Source organism: Macaca fascicularis, chromosome 12, assembly GCF_037993035.2.
Source record: "Macaca fascicularis isolate 582-1 chromosome 12, T2T-MFA8v1.1".
Lineage (NCBI taxonomy): Eukaryota > Metazoa > Chordata > Mammalia > Primates > Cercopithecidae > Macaca > Macaca fascicularis.
The window spans coordinates 103,906,397-103,926,724 of record NC_088386.1 but is presented as its reverse complement, the minus strand read 5'-3'; the positions used below and the strand labels follow the sequence as shown (position 1 = coordinate 103,926,724).

At 40.8% G+C, this 20,328-nt stretch overlaps 1 protein-coding gene across 11 annotated transcripts in view; it reads left to right on the top strand.

Moving 5' to 3' along the window:
* PLEKHM3 (pleckstrin homology domain containing M3) overlaps positions 1-20,328 on the top strand; it is a 208,203-nt gene that overhangs the window by 54,969 nt on the left and 132,906 nt on the right. Inside the window, exon 4 of one of the 11 annotated variants that reach the window (XM_074009909.1) lies at positions 8,353-9,649. The exons of 9 other annotated variants lie outside the window; for them this stretch is intronic. In XM_074009909.1, the coding sequence (XP_073866010.1) occupies positions 8,353-8,384 (32 nt within the window). In that variant the 3' untranslated portion in view covers positions 8,385-9,649. Of the gene's footprint in view, positions 1-3,031; positions 3,062-8,352; positions 9,650-20,328 lie in introns of those variants that run through there. One more of the 11 variants, XM_074009910.1, reaches the window with a different exon arrangement.

The window sequence follows — 20,328 nt, the reverse complement described above, 5'->3', positions numbered from 1 at the left end:
CCCTTTATACTATAAGTTTTTATGTCTACTTAGTTCTTCCCCCTTTAAATAGTTTGGATGAATAAACTTTTAAAGTGGAAGATTGCACAGAGTAGCTCTTTATTATGATGTCATTTACTTGCTATTCAGGGGAGCCACAAATGTTGGCTTTTAAATCTACAAAATAGTGCAATTGGCCTTATTTCATTAAATTCTTTCTGTAAGTGAAGAATTTTCTATATCCTTCTTTAAAACTTAAACAGCCCCTGCAGAAAAAAATGGACCATGGTTATCCAAAAACGCCTGAGGTTATGGTTTTAAAAATATATGCTGATACATAACTGTATGTTTTAAATGTGTACTTGATTTTTGATAGTTGTATCTGATTATGCGTGACTGTTCCATGGCTTCCTCTGCAGCTCCAGGGTTGCACTGAGCTTAGGAAGTCCCAGCCATAGTGGTCTGCTTTTTTTTTTTTTTTTTTTTGAGACAGAATCTTGCCCTGTTACCCAGGCTGGAATGCAGTGGTGTGATCTCAGCTCACTGCAACCACCGCCTCCCGGGTTCAAGTGATTCTCCTGCCTCATCCTTCCTTGTAGCTGGGATTACAGGCATGTGCCACCATGCCCGGCTAATTTTTGTATTTTTAGTAGAGACGGGGTTTCGCCATGTTGGTCAGGCTGGTTTCGAACTCCTGACCTCGTGATCCGCCCCCCCCCCCCCCCCCCCGCCGGCCTCCCAAAGTGCTGGGGTGACAGGCGTAAGCCACTGCGCCCGGCCTCATAGTGGTCTTCTTGCTGTTCCTGGAACCTACTATTATCATGCCTACCTCTAGGACCCTTACACTTTTGCTAGTTCTACTTCTTGAAATTTGAAAACTTAGTTATTTCATTCATTATATTATTTGTTGTGTGCCCAGAAACTTGGAAGCACCTAGATGGGTCAGTGCTGCAGGAAAGCCAACATGGTCCTTGCCTTCATGAAATTTGCAGTCCACTAGGGAAGACAAGACATGAATCAAATAATCACATCAGTGAATGTCAAAAGGCAGCTGTGACAATTGCTACAGATGTGAGGCCATGCATTGGGTTAGAGAACTCTCAGAGATGGTGCCAGGTAGAACTATGTGAAATTGCAGATTTTCAGTCATTTTTGACCTATAAAAATAAAGACAGTTCAGATTACATTTAATGTTTGACCCTGAAGTCACAGAAGGTTCTTGAGCAGAGAAGCACTTGATGGGAATGGTATTTAGGAACAGTTAATTTGGTGGTACAGCTTTTCAGGAACACCTCTGTAGCAGCAAATGAGGCATGCTTCTTCAGTGAAATTACTGGTTGAGGTTTAAAATTATATTTGGCAATGAGGAATCTGTGCTGTTATAATATTAATGCTAAAACAAATGACTATACAGCTTATTAAAGTCTTTATGAATTACGTACCTGTATGTGATTCTGAATTAGGCTATTCACAAAATGCTCCGAAATTAGATTAAGGCAATAGCTCTGTTTTGTTTTTTTTTTTAGTTAAAAAAAGTTTTAATTGACACAATATACATCTTTATGGGGTACACAGTGATATTGCAATACATATACATAGTGATCAGATCAGGGTAATTAGCATATCCGTCATCTCAAACATTTATCATTTCTTTGTGTTGGGAACATTCAGTATCTCCCTTCTAGGTATTTGAAACTACATATTATTGTTAACTATAGTCATCCTACAGTGCTATTGAACACTAGAACTTGTTCCTCCTATCTAAGCAGCTCTATTTTCTTTAGGAATTTGACATTTGTACCTACCTATTTGCACTTAATAGATACATGGTTTTCTTGGCACTAGCACACACACATATTTTTCCTAAAATTTCCCAGCAATCAAGAAACCTAGCAATTGATTACTATAATAAAAGGGCCCAAGGACTTGTTTCTGAGTGTGACAAGAGATGCAAAGCTCACCTTTGGAAGTGTTCTCTGTTTGACTGTTTTGTAATCTGGAGATGGAATTGGATGGCCCACTGTAGGGCAGTGTTCCCAATTCTGAACCGAATTTGAACATGTTAACAGCAAAGACAGCAAGAAAAACAGTGAGCCTGGGAGATCCTCTATGCCATTTTCACTGTGTCAGGTTTTATGGTTTTACTCCTTGGCTGCTGTTTAACCTCTTGGGACTGCTGTTGGTAATTACATCTCTCTGGCATTAAGAGCTTTTTTGCTTTCCTTTTTTTCCCTCCAACCCTTGGGAGGAGTAAACCCAAGAGGTGGTGGGGAGAAGTTTTGCTGTGAATTCTTCAGCCATTTAGTGCAAATTCCTGTAATTACCAGCATTGTGTCTTCTCTGAATGGCACATAATACAGCAGAAGCCATTCCTAATTGAGACCTTACAGGAGGTACAAATCCCCTCTTTGTTCAGGCTGACAAATTAGTGCCAGAAAGTGGCAGGGTCTGAGTGGGAATCAAAGGCAAGAAACACAAAGATGGAACTTAAGGCTACAGTAATAACCCTCTCTTGTCCTGAAGGGAAAAAAGTAATGACCAATGAAAAATGAAGTTTTTTTTGTTATAAATTCCCTTGACATGACAGCACCTCGGGGCTGCTCTATTTATTTAGCAAAAGTGATTAAATAGTAATACAACAGGGCTGTCCATTGTTTCCCTGGGTGCCCCCCCTTCACAGACCCCTGCTGCCTGGGCTAATTGATTGACAATGAACCTCTGATAAAGAAGTATGTTGTTAGGACCTGGGGTAGGGGGTGTGGGGGCATTTTCCTCCTCTGTGTGTGTTTGAGAGAGAGAGAGAAAGAGAGAGTTTCATTTTTGTTTGAATTGCTCTCTAGTTTTTCTTTGCCCCACCCCACCCCCTCTTTCCCTTCTTCTCTCTCTTGTCTCCCCTGCCTTATCTTCCTCCCTGCTTTTTTCCCCCCAAAGCTTTTCAGCGGTTGCTCCCAGCTAACATTCACAAACAGGTAGAGGGCAACTAGAATTGTAGGGCAGGCTTTCGATGAGTTTATCTTCGTAGCTAACTTCCTCTCCCTGTACTCTGTTTCAGCCTGAACAGCAGTATGAGAAGAAAGAAAAAGAGAAGGGGCCTGATTATTGGTGCTTTAAGGCCAGAAAAGTTGTGCTTTTTAGTTTTTTATTTGTGGGAACGGATGTCTGAAACTAGACTTTGCACTAAGATTTTGTCTTAAATTCCTTGCTCAACTTTAGAAAAAAATCTATGTACTAATAACATTTATATGCTTAGTGGGGGGAGTTGTGGAATAAGAAATAAAAACTCAAATTTTTAGCCTCCCCTTAGTAACCAAGAAGCCAAGATTAATTCTTCGAGGATAAAATCTGGCTGCTTTTGGTGTAACTTAGTCCTCCAAGGATGCTGTAAGTTGTGGGAAGATGACCAAAGGCTTCTAGGCAGATAATTAATAGCTCCTAGTTATATATGCTCATCCAGCTAAGCTGAAACTAAATCCCTAATTTAACTCTGTTACAGCTGCAAAAACAAATCATTTCAAGCTCCTATGAAAGCAAAATATATTGAACAAACATTATCGACCTTGCTAATACCACATGGCATTTCATATGATAAATGAGGGTGTATTTCTGGCAAAGGCCTGTTTTATGGCATCATTTCAACATAAAGGATACCTTTACCCTAGCAATACAAGCATCCTTGATAGAAAGTATGGGGTGGTTAATTACTCATTAAATGGCTGCCAGTCTGGAAGTAAGCAGTATTTCTGGTTTGGACCTAGTTAGTTACTTATTGGCTTCTGGGTAAATCATGTAGAATAGCAATTCTTCAGAAAAAGGGAAATTGAATTTGGGAACTTCTTATGCATGTGAGTCTAGGTGAGGAAAGATCTGTTGGTTTCTAAGTGCCCAGAAGGGTTATTGTGTATTATGCTCTTGAAAAACAAGAAGTTCTAGGGTAGCCAAAATCTGTTTTCATTCCCATGTGAAAAATTAGGGGGTCCTTTAGTAGCCAAAGTGCCAGATCTTCTAAGGAAATGAGAGGTAGAAATAAGGAAATTGACTTTCCTTGGTATCTCCAATTATTATCTTTACTACTATTTTCAAATTTGTCTCCCACTTAGAAGTAATAAGGTGAAGATTTATTAGAGTTAGGGAATAGGTATGTAGCTAATTGGGGGAGGAAAAGACAACAAAGGAAGAGTCAGATATGCCCCTCCCCCAAACATATAAACAGCTTTGATACATGAGAAATGTTTAGTGCATTGTTGCTTCTTATGTTGTATTGTCTAAGTCATTTTCTCATTGAGTGTTTTGGATTGTTGTCTCCCAGAGGAGAAATCCCTAGGTATTTATGTGTGATAAAGGGCTAAATTTTATTTTTCCAACTTTGAATACAACCGTGGAGGGGTTGCTTATAAGTAAAATCCTTAAGTGAAGTTTTAGTTGGGGGTTTTCAAACCCCTCTGGTGTGCTACACCCACTCTGACAGGCACCTTGGGATATGCAAATAAGAATGAGGTGCAGATTGTGCTCTTCAAATACTTACAGAAACACCCAGCCCCGCAAGGCTATGGAGGGCTTGAAGGGGGTGAGCCGAAGAATGGGACAGGGTGACCAAGGGTCAAGCCATCATGGCCAGTGGCTTGGAGACCATTACATCCTTGTCTCTGCCTTATGTCAGGGAATCTGTACTAGAGAATTTGAAAGCTAAAGAGCTAAAGTGGCCCCCCCGGCCCCCAACTCCGCTTTAAACTTTGTGCTTAGTTCCCACAGAATTTAACTCGGAGAAAATCTCCTTGGCTTTTGCTACCATCTGTCAAAGATAAAACTTTCTGTTGTGTGTTCATGATGTAGTAGGTGCTCTGGGAGATATAAGAGGAAGTGTAGTTGTGGTCTGTAACTCCCAAGACTTTACAGTCTGAGGGCACACAACAGAAATTGAGGAATACTGGATAAGTAGGTCAGGTCTGTGCTGTATAGCACTTAGTGTTCAGAAAAGCATTTGGCAAAGCCCTCAAAACAACACACATACTACAATCTCTGTTAACTTGGGTTATCAGAGATTGTAGTATGTGTGTTGTTTTGTGAATAATTGGCAGTTTTACTCAACGATTGTTGTCTAATGGTTCCCTCTTAGTCTAGAAGTTTGTCAGTAAAGGTACACAATAATAATGAGAAGCAGCACAATTTAGTAATTAAGAGCAAGGATTCTGGAGCCAGACTGCTTGGGTTTCCAGTTCTGCTCACAAGCTCTGCGATCCTAAGTAAACTGCTTAACCTCTCTGTACCTCCACTGTTTCATCAGATGTGAGAAAATAATCACATCTGCCTTATTAGTCTGTAGTGAGAATAAATTGAGTTAAAGGACTTAGAACGCTGCCTGGCACATAGGAAGTGTCATATAAGGCTAGCTGTTATTATTAGGTTTGTGCAAAAGTAATTGTGGTTCTTGCCCTTACTTTTAATGGCAAAAGCCGCAATAACTTTTGCACCAACCTAATGGTATCTGCTCACTTACCACTATAATTACCTGGATAAAGATACCATAGGCATACTTATCAAATTTGCAGCTATCACAAAACTAGTTTGGAGAGCTAATATGTTGAATGACAGAATTGAGATTCTGAAATGTAAGCTAGAGGATGGATCAAAACAAACAAGATGAGATTTAGTAGGGAGAAGTAGTCCTCTATTTGTATTCAGAAAATTAACCACAAAGATAGAAGGTAGAGAAAACCTGAGCTAACAACAGCCCATGTGGGCATATGAATGAGGCAGCTGTGAAGCCAGGATTTATGTTGCATAGCTACATGAAAACCTTTTACAAGACTGGTGCAGTAGCTCACACCAATAATCTCAGCACTTTGGGAGGCTGAAGTGGGAGGACTGCTTGAGGCCAGGAGTTTCAGACCAGCCTGAGCAACGTAGCAAGACCCTGTCTCCACCAAAAAAAAAAAAAAAAAAATAGCCCAGCCTGGTGGCTGATGCCTGTAGTCCCAGCTATGCAGCAGACTGAGGTAAAAGGATTACTTGAGTCCAGGAGTTCTAGGCTGCGATGAGCTATGAACATGACACTGCTCTTCAGCCTGGGTGACAGAGTGAGATCCTGTCTAAAAAAAAAGAAAGAAAAGAAAAGCTTTTACAAAACCGGTCCAGAAAGAAGAGATAATATTCTCACTGCTATCTGCCCTGGCCAGATCGTATCTGGAAATTTGAGTTATGTATGCTGTACTTTAAGAATACACATCCTAGGCTGGGTGCGGTGGTTCACGCCTATAATCCCAGCACTTTGGGAGGCTGAGGCAGGTGGATCACGAGGTAAGGAGATCGAGACCAACCTGGCCAACACAGTGAAACCCCGTCTCTACTAAACATAAAAAAAATTAGCTGGGCATGGTGGCGGGCACCTGTAGTCCTAGCGACTCAGAAGGCTGAGGTAGGAGAATCTCTTGAACCCAGGAGGTGGAGGTTGCAGTGAGCCAGGATCGCGCCATTGCACTCCAGCAGCCTGGGCGACAGAGCAAGACTCTGTGTCAAAAAACAAAAACAAAACCAAAACAAAAAACCACACACATCCACATCTATTGATGTGTGGTAGTGAAGGAACTAAAAGCCATAGCTTGCAAATCAATGTAACCTCGAATAGGGAAGACACAAGTATTATCCCCTCATATTTGAAGGCTGTCACTTACAGGAGAAAAGAGGGTTACTATGTGTAATCCCATTGGGCCAAGGTAACAAAAATATCCAGAGTGGATTGGATTTTTTTCTTATTTAAGAAAACTTGATGGCCACGAGTGGGTGAAAATGAGTAGAATGGCAAGAGGCCTGGAATTTTGACCTCAAGACAAGTCATTTAATTTGTCTGATCTAGAGTTTTCTCCTCTGCAAGATAGAGATTTATTCATTCAGCCTTTCTGCAAATGTTTATGGAAGCCTTACTATGTGCTAAGCACTATGCTTTCTGCAGAGTGAACAAGGCAATCAGTCTCATTTTGTGTCCTTACAAAATTTGAAAACTGGAAGCCAGACAAATAAATAAGTAATTGTAACACACAGTTGAACTCAAAGATGTTAGACTTTCCTTCCAACTCTTCCACCTCTGTCTGGCATATTTTAGAGGGACCGACTTTGGTCTGTGTGGTTCCTTTTATCTCTCATTTTGTGATCCTTTGAATGTCTATAGACAGTTAGAGAAAATGAGATTAATGTGGTCCTTCGTTTAAACCTTATTTAATAAGGAATACCTTTTTCCTTTGGGGAAGAGAACTTAAACTAGTAGAAATATCAGTTGACTAAGGAGACAGGACATAGGAATTCTTTTCCTGGCTCTGATGTCTATCATTAAATAAATTACTTTTTGCAGTCTAAGTTTCTAGGCCAGGAAATAATTTTAAATAAAAATAAATGTATAAGAAGAATATGAATACATATTAAAGTAGTAATGCAAGTCTATGGAAGAAGAATGTTATATAATTTGTGTTTTAAACTATTTCATATCCTAAAATTCAAAGAGATTTGATCACATTATATAAGTAGGCCCTTTGATTTTATAGGATATAAATTTGCTTTTTTGATTTATTCCTGGTATTCTCATCATAGAAGTCACATGTTGGTCTTTGATATGTTTCAGAAGAATAAAATCATTTTGAATTTCAGAAGATACAGATCTTTTGATGGACCTTCCTGAACTTCATAGGCCATAGCTGTGCTGTCGTTTTTTTTTTTTTTTTAAGCCGTTCATTTCTCGTAGTCTTTGTTGCTATACTTTGGTCTGGAAAGTTCTTGTCCCTTTTTGTAGCTTCCTTTTTGGTTAACATTGTTCTCATCATGTGTTCATTTCCGGCGTAACTTCTAAAGAGAGTGTTAATGTACCATTGGATTCCACATTGACTTCAAAGTTTTTATTTACTGACCTTTCACTGGGAGAGAAACTGGTGTAGGTACAGTTTTAAGATAGACTTGGGTAGGTTAAGATTCTCCTTAATTTCTAGCTAAGTTCCTTGAAAAACTAAGCTTTTCATGGACCTAAGAATAAAAGCCTGAGAGGTTTTCTAAAATCTATTATACTCCCTAAAGACAGAAACCTGCTTAAGTGAAAAACTTGCCATTTTAAAATATATCACTAGGTAAAGAAATCTAGTAATATAGCAGTACCAATTTATTTCTTGCATTAATATTTTCATCTAATCATTTATATATTCAGCAAACTTGGACCACACACAGTCCCAGAAATTGAGGTGTAGGGGTAAAGTACAGGTTAATTTTGCAGTAGGATAGATGCCTGTATGTATGCCTATCCATCTTTTTACCTTGAAATATGTTAACATAAAAAAGTTTTAATTAAATTACATTAATAAAAAACCAAAGAGCGTGAAACTCCTTCCCTTTTTTCAGGTGAAAAATGGAGCAAGCCTGAAAAGCAGTGAGATCAGGAGGACAGCTGATGTTTGACCATGTTGATTATGGTTCTGGATTGTACTTTGTTGAAGACTTCTGGGTGTGAAAAATCTTTTACACCCCTAAAGACATTTTTGCAAGACTTTATTGACTGCCCTCCCCTCCACCCCTAATTCTAATGCTCCAGATATAATCGAACATTTATCCTTTGCAACCTCCCTTCCTCCACTCTAACGGACTCCTGTCATGGGCCTATGACTTTGTGTTTTACTTTTGTGAGGGCAGGGCCCCAGCACCAGTGTATCTACCCCAGGATCTCTCAAAGTGTGATATGAGTACCATTTACATTAAAATCATGAGTGTGATTTGAGTAGGGATAACTGGACCCTTCCCGAGACCTGTTGAAATCAAAATCTCTGGGATTTTTTAACAAGCTTTCCTATTGATTTGTGTACATACAAAGTTTGAGAAACAATGGTTTGGCCCATAGAATGTTCCTTTTTTTCTTTTTTTCTTTTTTTTTTTTTTTGAGACGCCATTGTACTCTGTCACCCAGGCTGGAGTGCAATGGTGCAATCTCGGCTCACTGCAACCTCCACTTCCTGGGTTCAAGTGATGCTCCTGCCTCAGCCTCCTGAGTAGCTGGGACTACAGGCACGTGCCACCATGCCCAGCTAATTTTTGTGTTTTTAGTAGAGACAGGGTTTCACCATATTGGCCAGGCTGGTCTCAAACTCCTGACCTCAGGTGATCCGCCTGCCTCAGCCTCCCAAAGTGCTGGAATTATTAGGCGTGAGCCACTGCGCCTGGCCAGGATGTTCTTAGTGAATGGGTCAACCCATACTTCAGTTTTCTGTAGTTTCTATAGGCACATTTCCTTTAACTATTTCTTCTACATATATTTAATATGTTAGCCATTGGGGTATCAATCTGCTGAAACATCTCTAGGTTTCCATGTTTTCCTTACATTCTGGAAATGTCAATGATGTTCTGACAGGGTCTACCTGGTAGCGAGTACGAAGAAAGGAAGGAGTTAGCCCGAATTCAGCTTCCTTTTTAATACATCCTAATGTCATGCCTAATTTTTATTTTATACTCGGTAAACATAGTTGGCGTTTGAGTTTTGAGATCTCCTTTACCTCCCTCACTTTATTTGCTGCAACTGGGTCATCTTTCACCAGGATGACCATAGTGGTCTTCTAACCAGTTTTCCTGCTTTTATTCTGACTTTTTCTAAATCTTGTCTCAACTGCAGCAAGTGTGATCTTATTAAAATTCAGATTGACCCCTGGTAGTCCTCTCTTTACAATTCTTCAGTGGCTTCCCACTTCTTTTGGCATGAAGACCAGCATCCTTAGTGACCCTGCCCACCCCCTCAGTTTCAACTCTCGCCTTCTTGCCACTTTCTCCCTTACACACTGTTCCAGCCACACTGGCTTTCTTCTGTTCCTCAAATGCACCACTTTCTGCTCACCCACCTTAGAGCCTTTGTATGTGCAGTTGCCTCCTCAGAGTATTGCCATCCCCAGCACGACCCGCAGCTCATTCTTCAGGCCACTAGCTTAAATGTCACTTTCTCAAGAACACCCTCTCCATCCCAGCACACCGACTTAGGACCTATCAGATTCTCTCCACTGTAATGCTCGAACTGCCATCCCCATACCCACCATTAGGTTTCCTGCTTTCACCATCTTTTCTAGGAATCCTAGGTTGGAGTCATCTGTAGATACAGTTAACATGTTTCCTATTTAGCAAACCAGTTACAATCTTGCAAGTTTCCAGGCACTTTTTTTTTTTTTTTTTAATTTTTGACTGTAGGACCTCTTAGAGCCTTTATTCTACTAATGTGAGATAAAAGTATACAACATTTCCTAACTTACTTAACCATAATACCCTCATCTGCAGGACTAGGATTCTTCAGATATAAGGTACAATCCCCTACTCTGGGCAATGCACTGTCAGAGTTTATTTGCATGGTTTATTTGCACATAATCTGTTTCAACTCCAATTGGATACTGCAGTTCAGTTCTGGCGCTGACCACCCAGAATTAGCACAGACCTGGCAAATTAAAGGCTCAGCCCTCCACAAGACTGCTCCCACTTCAGATGCCAGCGCAAGTTCAGGGGTTCCCAGGACACCTGCACAGGGACTGACTGGCTACAAATCTGAGGGTTCCTACCCCTCCTCAGGTTTGATAATTTGTAAGAACAATTCACAGAACTCAGGAAAATGCTATACATACAATTGCAGTTTTATTATAAAGGATAAAACCCAGAAACAGCCAAATTAAGAGACTCAGAAGGTAAGGTGTGGGAGGGCCATAAATGCACCGCTTCTGTGCCCTCTCTCTGTGGAATCGGGCTGCATCACCTTCCCATCAAATTGATACGATCCTCAATGAGGAAGCTCCTCTGAGCTTCAGTGTCCTAAGTTTTTACTGGGGCTTCATTATGTAGGCATGATGGATTGAATCATTGGCCATGCAAGTGAACTTAATATCCAGCCCCCTTCCCCTTCCCCTTCCTGGAGGTCAGGCTGGCTCAAAGTCCCAACCCTCTAATTGCATGGGTTGGTCTTTCTGTTGACCACCCCCCATTCTGAAGCTATTTAGTGGTCCACTATGACTCACTGTTAGCAGAAACTCAGGTGTGATTTTAGGGGCTCATGAATACCAAAGATGTTCATATCACTTGGGGAAATTCCAAGGGTTTTAGAAGCTTCCTGCCAGAGATCAGGGACAAAGACTAGACAAATTGTTATACAATAGCCCAGGACATTGAATGGACATTTCCACAGCAAAAATGGAACCTGGATGAAAGGAGGATGAATGATGGATGTGATTCCTCCCCAGAGAATGAGGAAGCTTTGGCCTACTTGCCCTGTTTCCTCATTTCCAGTCAGCTATTCCAACACTGACAGCATCCACCTGGGGAAGGGAGATTTCTGGTGATATCTTTTTGGCTGCTTCTGGGACCAAGCAGACAAGAAACTGACCAGCTCTGGACTGCTCAGCCTGTCTGCAGCCCTCTCAGAGCCCCAACTCAGAGTGGTGGGATGATGGGCAGGCACACTTAGTGACTCTGTGATCTCCACTGTCTAACCCAGATATCACTCTTAAATCTTGGCTAAAAATAGAGGGTGTTTCTTTCTTAAATGGATATAAAAGGAACCACAAAATTGATTTTATTTATTACCTTTAACTGCAAAAAAAAAAAAAAAAAATGTAGTACTTACCATATACCACTTCCAGAAGGAAACTAGGATTCTAAAACCTAAGACATACGGGTTTATATCAATTTCCAAAAGATTGAAAAATCACATTCTAACCAGGTATATACCAGTGTACCAAGGATTGTGTCTTACCCATATTTTTTCTATGAAGGAAGTAAATAATGTAGGGCTGAACCAAAAACTTTGCTGAAAATTGCTCCCTTTTAAATCAGCAGACTTGTACCTCTGACACAGAGGATTGACTTAGTTTGAGTCTTGGTCTCCTTCTCCATCTTCATCAATAAAGATGTTTTTCTTGAGCCCCAGACCAGACAAAATAATAGACACACATGATGTAGTGGCTGGGAGGCATCCACACTCAGTGGGATAAGTAATAAATTAGGAGCACAAGAGCTCGGTCTTCTGTTTATAGTCCTGCCACTGATTTATTATATGGCCCCGAGCCAACCTTTTCACAGTCTTGTGGGTCAGCCTCTTCAACACTCTATTTTGAGGGAAGATTAAACTGTCTTGACTATGTACAATTCAAATGTTACAAAATATCAGTTGAACCAAAAGTGACATATCCTAATTCAGTAATTAGTACATCACTGCAATTTTTTCCCCCAGAAACTACAGGGAGGCTTCCCAAACGATCTCTTAGATAAAGAGAAGTCTTACTATGGCCTAATAATGGATGGAAAACCTTTGGGAAAATGACATTTCTCATCCATTGTTAGGATAGGGAGTTTTAACTTGAGTAAAATGTTCCTGATAATGGTAAAGGTTTCCAGGCAGCCCCTTTAGCCCAACTTTCCTGTGTGATCTTCGTCTCTCAATAATGTCACCCACCGACATGGCGTCTGAGTGCCTTTCCCTTTCCTCTCTACTCCCATTATTAGATGCTGTCTGTGTGAGCCACCATCCTTGCAGGAGTTTTACAGGTTAATAAATGAATAATACCTCTTCTTTCTTATGCCAAGAGACAGGAAGATGGGGATTAAAATATCACATATATTGCTTATAGATCACATTTATTTTGTAGAGTGGACCCCTAAATTAGATGGACTTACTCACCTGGCCACAGCTGGAGTCCTGAAGGGCATGATGTCCTCTTACCACAGCAGACAGAAACCTGCTTCCTGAAGGCCATGATGTCCTCTTATCACAGCACACAGAAACCTGCTTCCTGAAGGGCATGATGTCCTCTTACCACAGCAGACAGAAATCTGCTTCCTGAAGGCCATGATGTCCTCTTATCACAGCAGACAGAAACCTGCTTCCTGAAGGCCAAGTTGAGCATGCCTGGGTCCTTCTTCTTAACTCGGCAGTCAGATACCTAATTTCTCCATCTGTGAGGAGAGTTGGATAAGGGACGGGGAGAGAAGCTAGGACTATCACTCTGGGGAATTCCCCAGAAGCAGGAGTTCCAGATAATAGGAGTTTTCCGCTTGTGTCTTGCCTACTAAGTCTAAATAACCTGATACAAATAGCTTATCTGCAAATACTAAACATATAGTTAAAAGATTAGCTTTGGAGGTGTTCACAAACATGTGCTTCTAAGGAGATAGAAAAGCCTGGAAAGAAGACAAAAAGGAAAAGAATAAAGGAAGGGAAAATAGACCAAGACAGTTCCTAAACCTGGTACAACATAAAGAATTTGGTTGGGGTAAAAATGAAGAAATTCAAGCGTGGATTTAAAGGAAGCTGATGAAAGTAATCTTTTTCACTTTGAGACTGTTCCTAGCACTACTCAGATCCACTCTCATGACTTTAATTTTATCAAATTGTTATCATTACCAAAATGGCTCAAGTAGAATTACTCTAAGAAATGCCGTCAGGGTTTTTTAGGAGGTTTTAGCAAAGAAGAGGACAGGTTTTGTTTTAAGGATACTGTAAAGTTCAAAGAGATGAGATTCTTGTAAAATATGAGGAAAGAGAAACAGGCATTAGGAATGGGGAGTGGCGTGAAAGAGAAGTCAGAAGGGACCCTGGTAGGACACTGTATGTGATAGAAGCTACAGAGTGGAGGAGACTGATGTAGGAAGCGACTTCTAAATCCAAGCTGGGAGAAAATATAAGTTCCAGAAACAGTAAGAAAAGACAGGTTGCTTTTCAGGTAACCCCCAAAAATAATCTGAACCTCTAAGCCAATAGGAGGTTCTTGGCCTTTTGAAGCAATCATAAAAGAGAGATGTAACTGGGGAATCATAAAAAGAGTGGTGGTTTAATATAATGCTAAATACCAGGGGAAATCACTGTAGAAAATGTTAAGTGCAGCATACATTGGATTCTCTCTGAGGCAAAAGTGTTCAGAACAGGACTGGGACTAGGGTAAGGCAAGCGAGGCATGTACTTTGAGTACAGAATTTAAGGAAGTACCGAAAAACTCTTAGTAATCAAGATTTTAAAAATATGTTGATATGATATTCTTTTTTTTTTTTTTTTTTTTTTTTTTGAGACGGGGTCTCACTTTGTTGCCCAGGCTGGAGTGTAGTGGCGTGATCTCAGCTCACTGCAAGCTCCGCCTCCCGGGTTCACACCATTCTCCTGCCTCAGCCTCCCAAGTAGCTGGGACTACAGGCGCCCGCCACCACGCCCGGCTAATTTTTTTGTATTTTTAGTAGAGATGGGTTTCACCATGTTAGCCAGGATGGTCTCAATCTCCTGACCTCGTGATCTACCCATCTCGGCCTCCCAAAGTGCTGGGATTACAGGCGTGAGCCACCGCACCTGGCCTAATATGATATTCTTTAAAAATAAAAATTAATGTAAAAAGTCCATGATGAACAAAATATAAAAGCTTAACTAGAGACAGGATGAGAATTCCTGATTTCTCCTTTTGTTTTGGGTTCTAATATGGCTTGGCATTGGTTCAGAGAAACATTCCAGTAAGATAGTTTATTTATTTTATTTTATTTTATTTTATTATTATTTTTTGAGATAGAGTCTCACTCTGTTGCCCAGGCTGAAGTGCAGTGGTGCAATCTCAGCTCACTGCAGTCTCTACCTCATGGGCTCAAATGATTTTCCTGCCTCAGCCTCCTGAGTAGCTAGGATTATAGGTGGGTGCCACCATGCCTGGCTAATTTTTGTATTTTTAGTAGACATGGGGTTTCATCATGTTGGCCAGGCTGCTGTTGAACTCTGGACTTGAGGTGGTCTGCCCACCTCGGCCTCCCAAAGTGCTGGGATTACAGGCGTGAGCCACCACACCCAGTCGAGACAGTTTATTTAATTAGACATCTTCCTCTGAAGCTCTCAGTACTCCAAGTAGCCCAGCCCAGCATTTGTCTTGTTTCAAGGATGGTGAGGTTGACCTTCATTCCCTATCTGGGATTGCAGGAGAATATATAGAGAATCCTGGTAGCCCCATGTTGAAGATAGAACTGATAGAGAAAGAGGGAGATCAACTGTGACAAGAAGCATTCTTTCCATCCACCACTAGCAGCTTTCATGTCTGAAATCAGCTCAACCAAGCCCTGATTATGCACTTGTTTTTCGAGTAACAGTTCTTGTTGAGCAGTGTTTCACCAAAATTAATTTGTGAAGAAAAGAGCCAAGCTTGGAGCAGATGTTACTAGCAGGTAGTCTAGTGGAGGATGGTGCCTCTTTTTCATGGCACTATTTAACCTACCAGCATAAATCATTTTTTAAGGTAAGAAAGTAGAACTGGTGAAAGGGCTTTTCCTCCTCCCTGTAATAAATGGTATATCCATTGCTGGCAGAGAAAAGTGAGTGAGTAGGGTCAGCATACTGATCTCTTATTTTGCCCTGTTGTCTTTCTGTTGTCATAGGGTTTTTCCAACAGTGGCACTATTGACATTTTAGGCTAGATATTTCTTTGTTGTGGAGGGATGTCTTGTGCATTGTAGGATAGTTAGCAGTGTTCCTTGCCTTCATCCATAAGATACCAGTAGCTCACCCACCCACCCTACCAAAAATGTCTGCGGACATTACAAATATCCCCTGTTGGGACAGCAATCTCCCCTGGTTGAGAACCACTGTGCTACCAAAGGTCAAGGCCTACCAATGATGTCTTCTTTTCTTCATCCAGCTTTTTCTCACTTCTTTGTAAATTAATAAATGTCTTCTGCTGAAATAGATGTTGATTATTTCTACCACATAATTTTTGTTGTCGTTGTTGTTGTTGTTGTTGTCATCGCCCAGGCTGGAGTGCAGTGGCGCAATCTCGGCTCACTGCAATCTCAGCCTCCCGGGTTCATGCCATCCTCCTGCCTCAGCCTACCGAGTAGCTGGGACTATAGGCACCCGCCACCATGCCCGCTAATTTTTTGTATTTTTAGTAGAGATGGGGTTTCACCGTGTTAACCAGGATGGTCTCCATCTCCTGACCTTGTGATCCGCCTGCCTCGGCCTCCCAAAGTGCTGGAATTACAGGCGTTGTTTTGTTTTTTGAGACAGAGTCTTGCTCTGTCGCCTAGGCTGGAGTGCAGTGGTGCATTCTTGGCTTACTGCAACCTCCGTCTCCTGGGTTCAAGCAATTCTTCTGTCTCAGCCTCCCAAATAGCTGGGATTACAGGCTCCCGCCACCACCCCTGGCTAATTTTTAGTATTTTTTAGTAGAGATGAGGTTTCGCCATGTTGGCCAGGCTGGTCTTGAACTCCTGACCTCATGATCCACCCTCCTTAGCCTCCCAAAGTGCTGGGATTACAGGTGTGAGCCACCGCGCCCAGCCACCACATAATATTTTATAATCTGAGACCTCTGCATCTTAGGTAAATTTAAGTAAAAATAGTAGGTTATAAAAACAGGACCTTCACCAACCATCATTTGATATCAGGTATATCAAATGCTTTCGGTAACAACTAATAGAATATACAGTTCAAACTGATTTATACAATAAGGGGAATTATTCTCAATCACCTGAGATTTAGGCATCAGTAGATCTGGTAGCTCAAATTTTTCGAACTTTTTTTTTTGATTAAATGCTTCAAATAGCATTTTCTCCCCCAAACCATCTGCTCCTTTTAATTGATGGATTTCTCACAGGAGTCACAGGCTTGAAACATCATGAGCCTCTTTAACAGTCCCTTCGCGTGCCCCCAGCATCGGTCAGTTGCCAGATCATCTGCAGTTTGTCCCCATGCTGTCTCCTTCTCTTTCTCTCTTCCTGTTTCCAAGACCACCACCTAATCAAGCTCAAACTGGTGCAGTAACTTAACTAGTTCCCTCCCCTTCCAGCTTTTCTTGCTAATTAATCTTTTCAAAGCGTACATTGCAGCTGGTCATGGTAGCACATGCCTGTAATTCCAACACTTTGGGAGGCCAGGGCGGGAGGATAGCTTGAGGAAAGGAGTTCAACACCATCCTTGTGCAGTATAGCAAGACCCCTGGGTCTCTGCAAAAAAAAAAAATTTAAATCAGCCAGGCGTGGTGGAATGCACCTGTAACCTTTGTTACCCAGGAGGCTGAGGTGGGAGGATCACTTGAGCCCAGGAGGTTGAGGCTGCAATGAACCATGATTGCACTACTGTACTCCAGGCTGGGTGACAGAGTAAAACCTTTTCTCCAAATTTTTTATTTATTTATTTATTTATTTTATTATACTTTAAGTTCTAGGGTACGTGTGCACAACGTGCAGGTTTGTTACATATGTATACTTGTGCCATGTTGGTGTGCTGCACCCATCAACTCATCAGCACCCACCAACTCGTCATTTACATCAGGTATAACTCCCAATGGCATCCCTCCCCCCTCCCCCGTCCCCATCATAGGCCCCAGTGTGTGATGTTCCCCTTCCAGAGTCCAAGTGATCTCATTGATCAATTCCCATCTATGAGTGAGAACATGCAGTGTTTGGTTTTCTGTTCTTGCGATAGTTTGCTGAGAATGATGGTTTCCAGCTGCATCCATGTCCCTACAAAGGACATGAACTCATCCTTTTTTATGGCTGCATAGTATTCCATGGTGTATATGTGCCATATTTTCTTAATCCAGTCTGTCAGTGATGGACATTTGGCTTGATTCCAAGTCTTTGCTATTGGGAATAGTGCCGCAATAAACATACGTGTGCATGTGTCTTTATAGCAGCATGATTTATAATCCTTTGGGTATATACCCAGTAATGGGATGGCTGGGTCAAATGGTATTTCTAGTTCTAGATCCTTGAGGAATCGCCATACTGTTTTCCACAATCGTTGAACCAATTTACAGTCCCACCAACAGTGTAAAAGTGTTCCTATTTCTCCACATCCTGTCCAGCACCTGTTGTTTCCTGACTTTTTTTTTTTTTAATAAGTTTACATTGCTACTCTGCTTCAAACTCTGGTTGTTCCTATGTCTTTTTTTATTTTTATTTTTGAGATGGAGTCTCATACTGTTGCCCTGGCCGGAGTGCAATTGCATGATCCTGGCTCACTGCAAGCTCCACCTCCCGGGTTCACGCCATTCTCCTGCCTCAGCCTCCTGAGCAGCTGGGACTACAGGCACCCGCCACCATGCCCGGCTAACTTTTTTTTTTTTTTTTTTTTTTGAGACGGAGTCTCGCTCTGTTCCCCTGGCTGGAGTGCAGTGGCGCGATCTCGGCTCACTGCAAGCTCCGCCTCCCGGGTTCCTGCCATTCTCCTGCCTCAGCCTCCCGAGTAGCTGGGACTACAGGCGCCCACCACTGCGCCCGGCTAATTTTTTTTTTTTGTATTTTTAGTAGAGACGGGGTTTCACCGTGGTCTCGAACTCCTGACCTTGTGATCCGCCCGCCTCGGCCTCCCAAAGTGCTGGGATTACAGGCGTGAGCCACTGCGCCCGGCACTTTTTTTTTTTTTTTTTTTTTTGTATTTTTCACATCACCATGTTGGCCAGGCTGGTCTCAAACTCCTGACCTCATGATCCACCTGCCTTAGCCTCCCAAAGTGCTATATCTTATTAATTAGGACCCCTCACTCTGAGCACTCAGGATTCTTATGTTCTAGCTTCACTTTATCATTCCAAGCTCTTCTCTTCATACTCCTCTATCTATAAGCCTCAGACAACTAGAATATCCAGTGTTTCCAAAGATGCTCCCATTTTTCTGACTTGAGCCTTTATGAATGAATCTCCTCTCTTCTTCAAGACCCAGCTGAAATGCCCCTATGTCTACACAGCCTTCCTCGATCTTCACAACTAACAGTGATTGCTTCCTCCTTTCCTCGTTTCTTACCTTCTGCTGTTTAGTTTATAGATTTGTATTCTTCTTCCCCTCACCCTTCATCTTCAGAGGTGATGCTAATGCCTGTGAGGTCCCAGGCTATATTCATTGATGAGCTAAATTATGTTCTTTTATGTAAATTGATTCATATTTTTTGTCCTTGTTGTTTTGTCATCTGCAGGGGACAGTTTTTATAATGTCTTACAAAGGAAGATTACTACTTGGAAATTCACCTTTATAGTTGATTGGTGTTAGTCATAAAATGCCACATTGCCACTTTTATTAGGCTCTGCCTTTTAAGCAGCTGTACAACTGTGGACAGAATTACTTTTTCACCTTCTGCCTCAGTTTCTTATTCTGTAAAATGGGCATAATACCTACCTCATATAATTGGTATGAGGATTAAATGAATATAGACATACACATATATTTACATATGTTCATTTGTGTATATGTAAGGTAGTTATGACAGTGCCTGGCTTATGGTAAGCCTGTCTTACATAAGATGTTTGCTTATAATGTAAGTGTTTATCCATTTGCTTATTTCTTTATTTTTATTTTTAAATTGCTTACCATTTTCTTGAAAGACTTTGGGGAAAGAACACAGAAGTAAATGAGAAAGTCTAGTCATAGACTGTTAGGGAAAAACAGGATGAAAAAATACTAAGTTTAGACTGATTTCAATAAACTAGAAGCTGAATTTGTAAGATTTTATTATTAATATTAAACTTACCTGACACCAATAAAAGCACTATTGAAGCATCTTATCCTAAGAAAAATTAAAAGTAACTCAACAACTCAAGTCATGTCTTTGGAAGTGAAAATCTGTGTTACAGATCATTATATTTACAACTTTTGGGGTGGATATTTCATAGATAGAAAGCAGTCAGATTCTCTAAAATGGTGTACATATTTACTTACGTGCTTTAGCAAAAATCAAGATTTATTGCCTTTCAAGATAAATTTTGACTAAATATTGACTTTAGGTTCTCAATCATTGTTTACCTGAAAGACCAATAAATCTTGACACTTCTCAACTTGAGTTGGAATCTACTTGGTATTTATTAATTTGTTTCACACGATTTATAATCTTAATAACAACATTCCATGAGATTAAATAAACATTGTAGAGTTTAGCAAGTTTATATTTTCAGTCAGCAGTAATTACTTGACATGTGATTTTCACTTCATTTCTTACTTACATATAGTACCTCTAGCACTGTTAACACAACATAGGTCCTACGTGTCAAAGCTGACTTAGCTATTTAAATATTCAGAGGGGGAAAACCCAAATAACTCTTAACAGCTTATGTAATTACTTTACATTTTAAACCAATTAGTATTCAGATTGGAGTTTCTAATCTGAATTGATTTTATTTTTTTGGTTGCTTTAGTTCTGCAAGTATACTCTAGTAATAACATGATTATACTTCATCGATGGCCTCTGTCTTGGATGGTTTATGTCTGTTGGTTTTAATCTCTGTTTCATGCATCTGTCTGTTCTTGTCTGTCTCTCTAGGTGTAATGTGTATTGAACATTCACTGTGTCTCAGCACAGTACTAATACTTTACAAACATAATATTTGCCATATCGTTGTGTTGACAGGGTTTTTA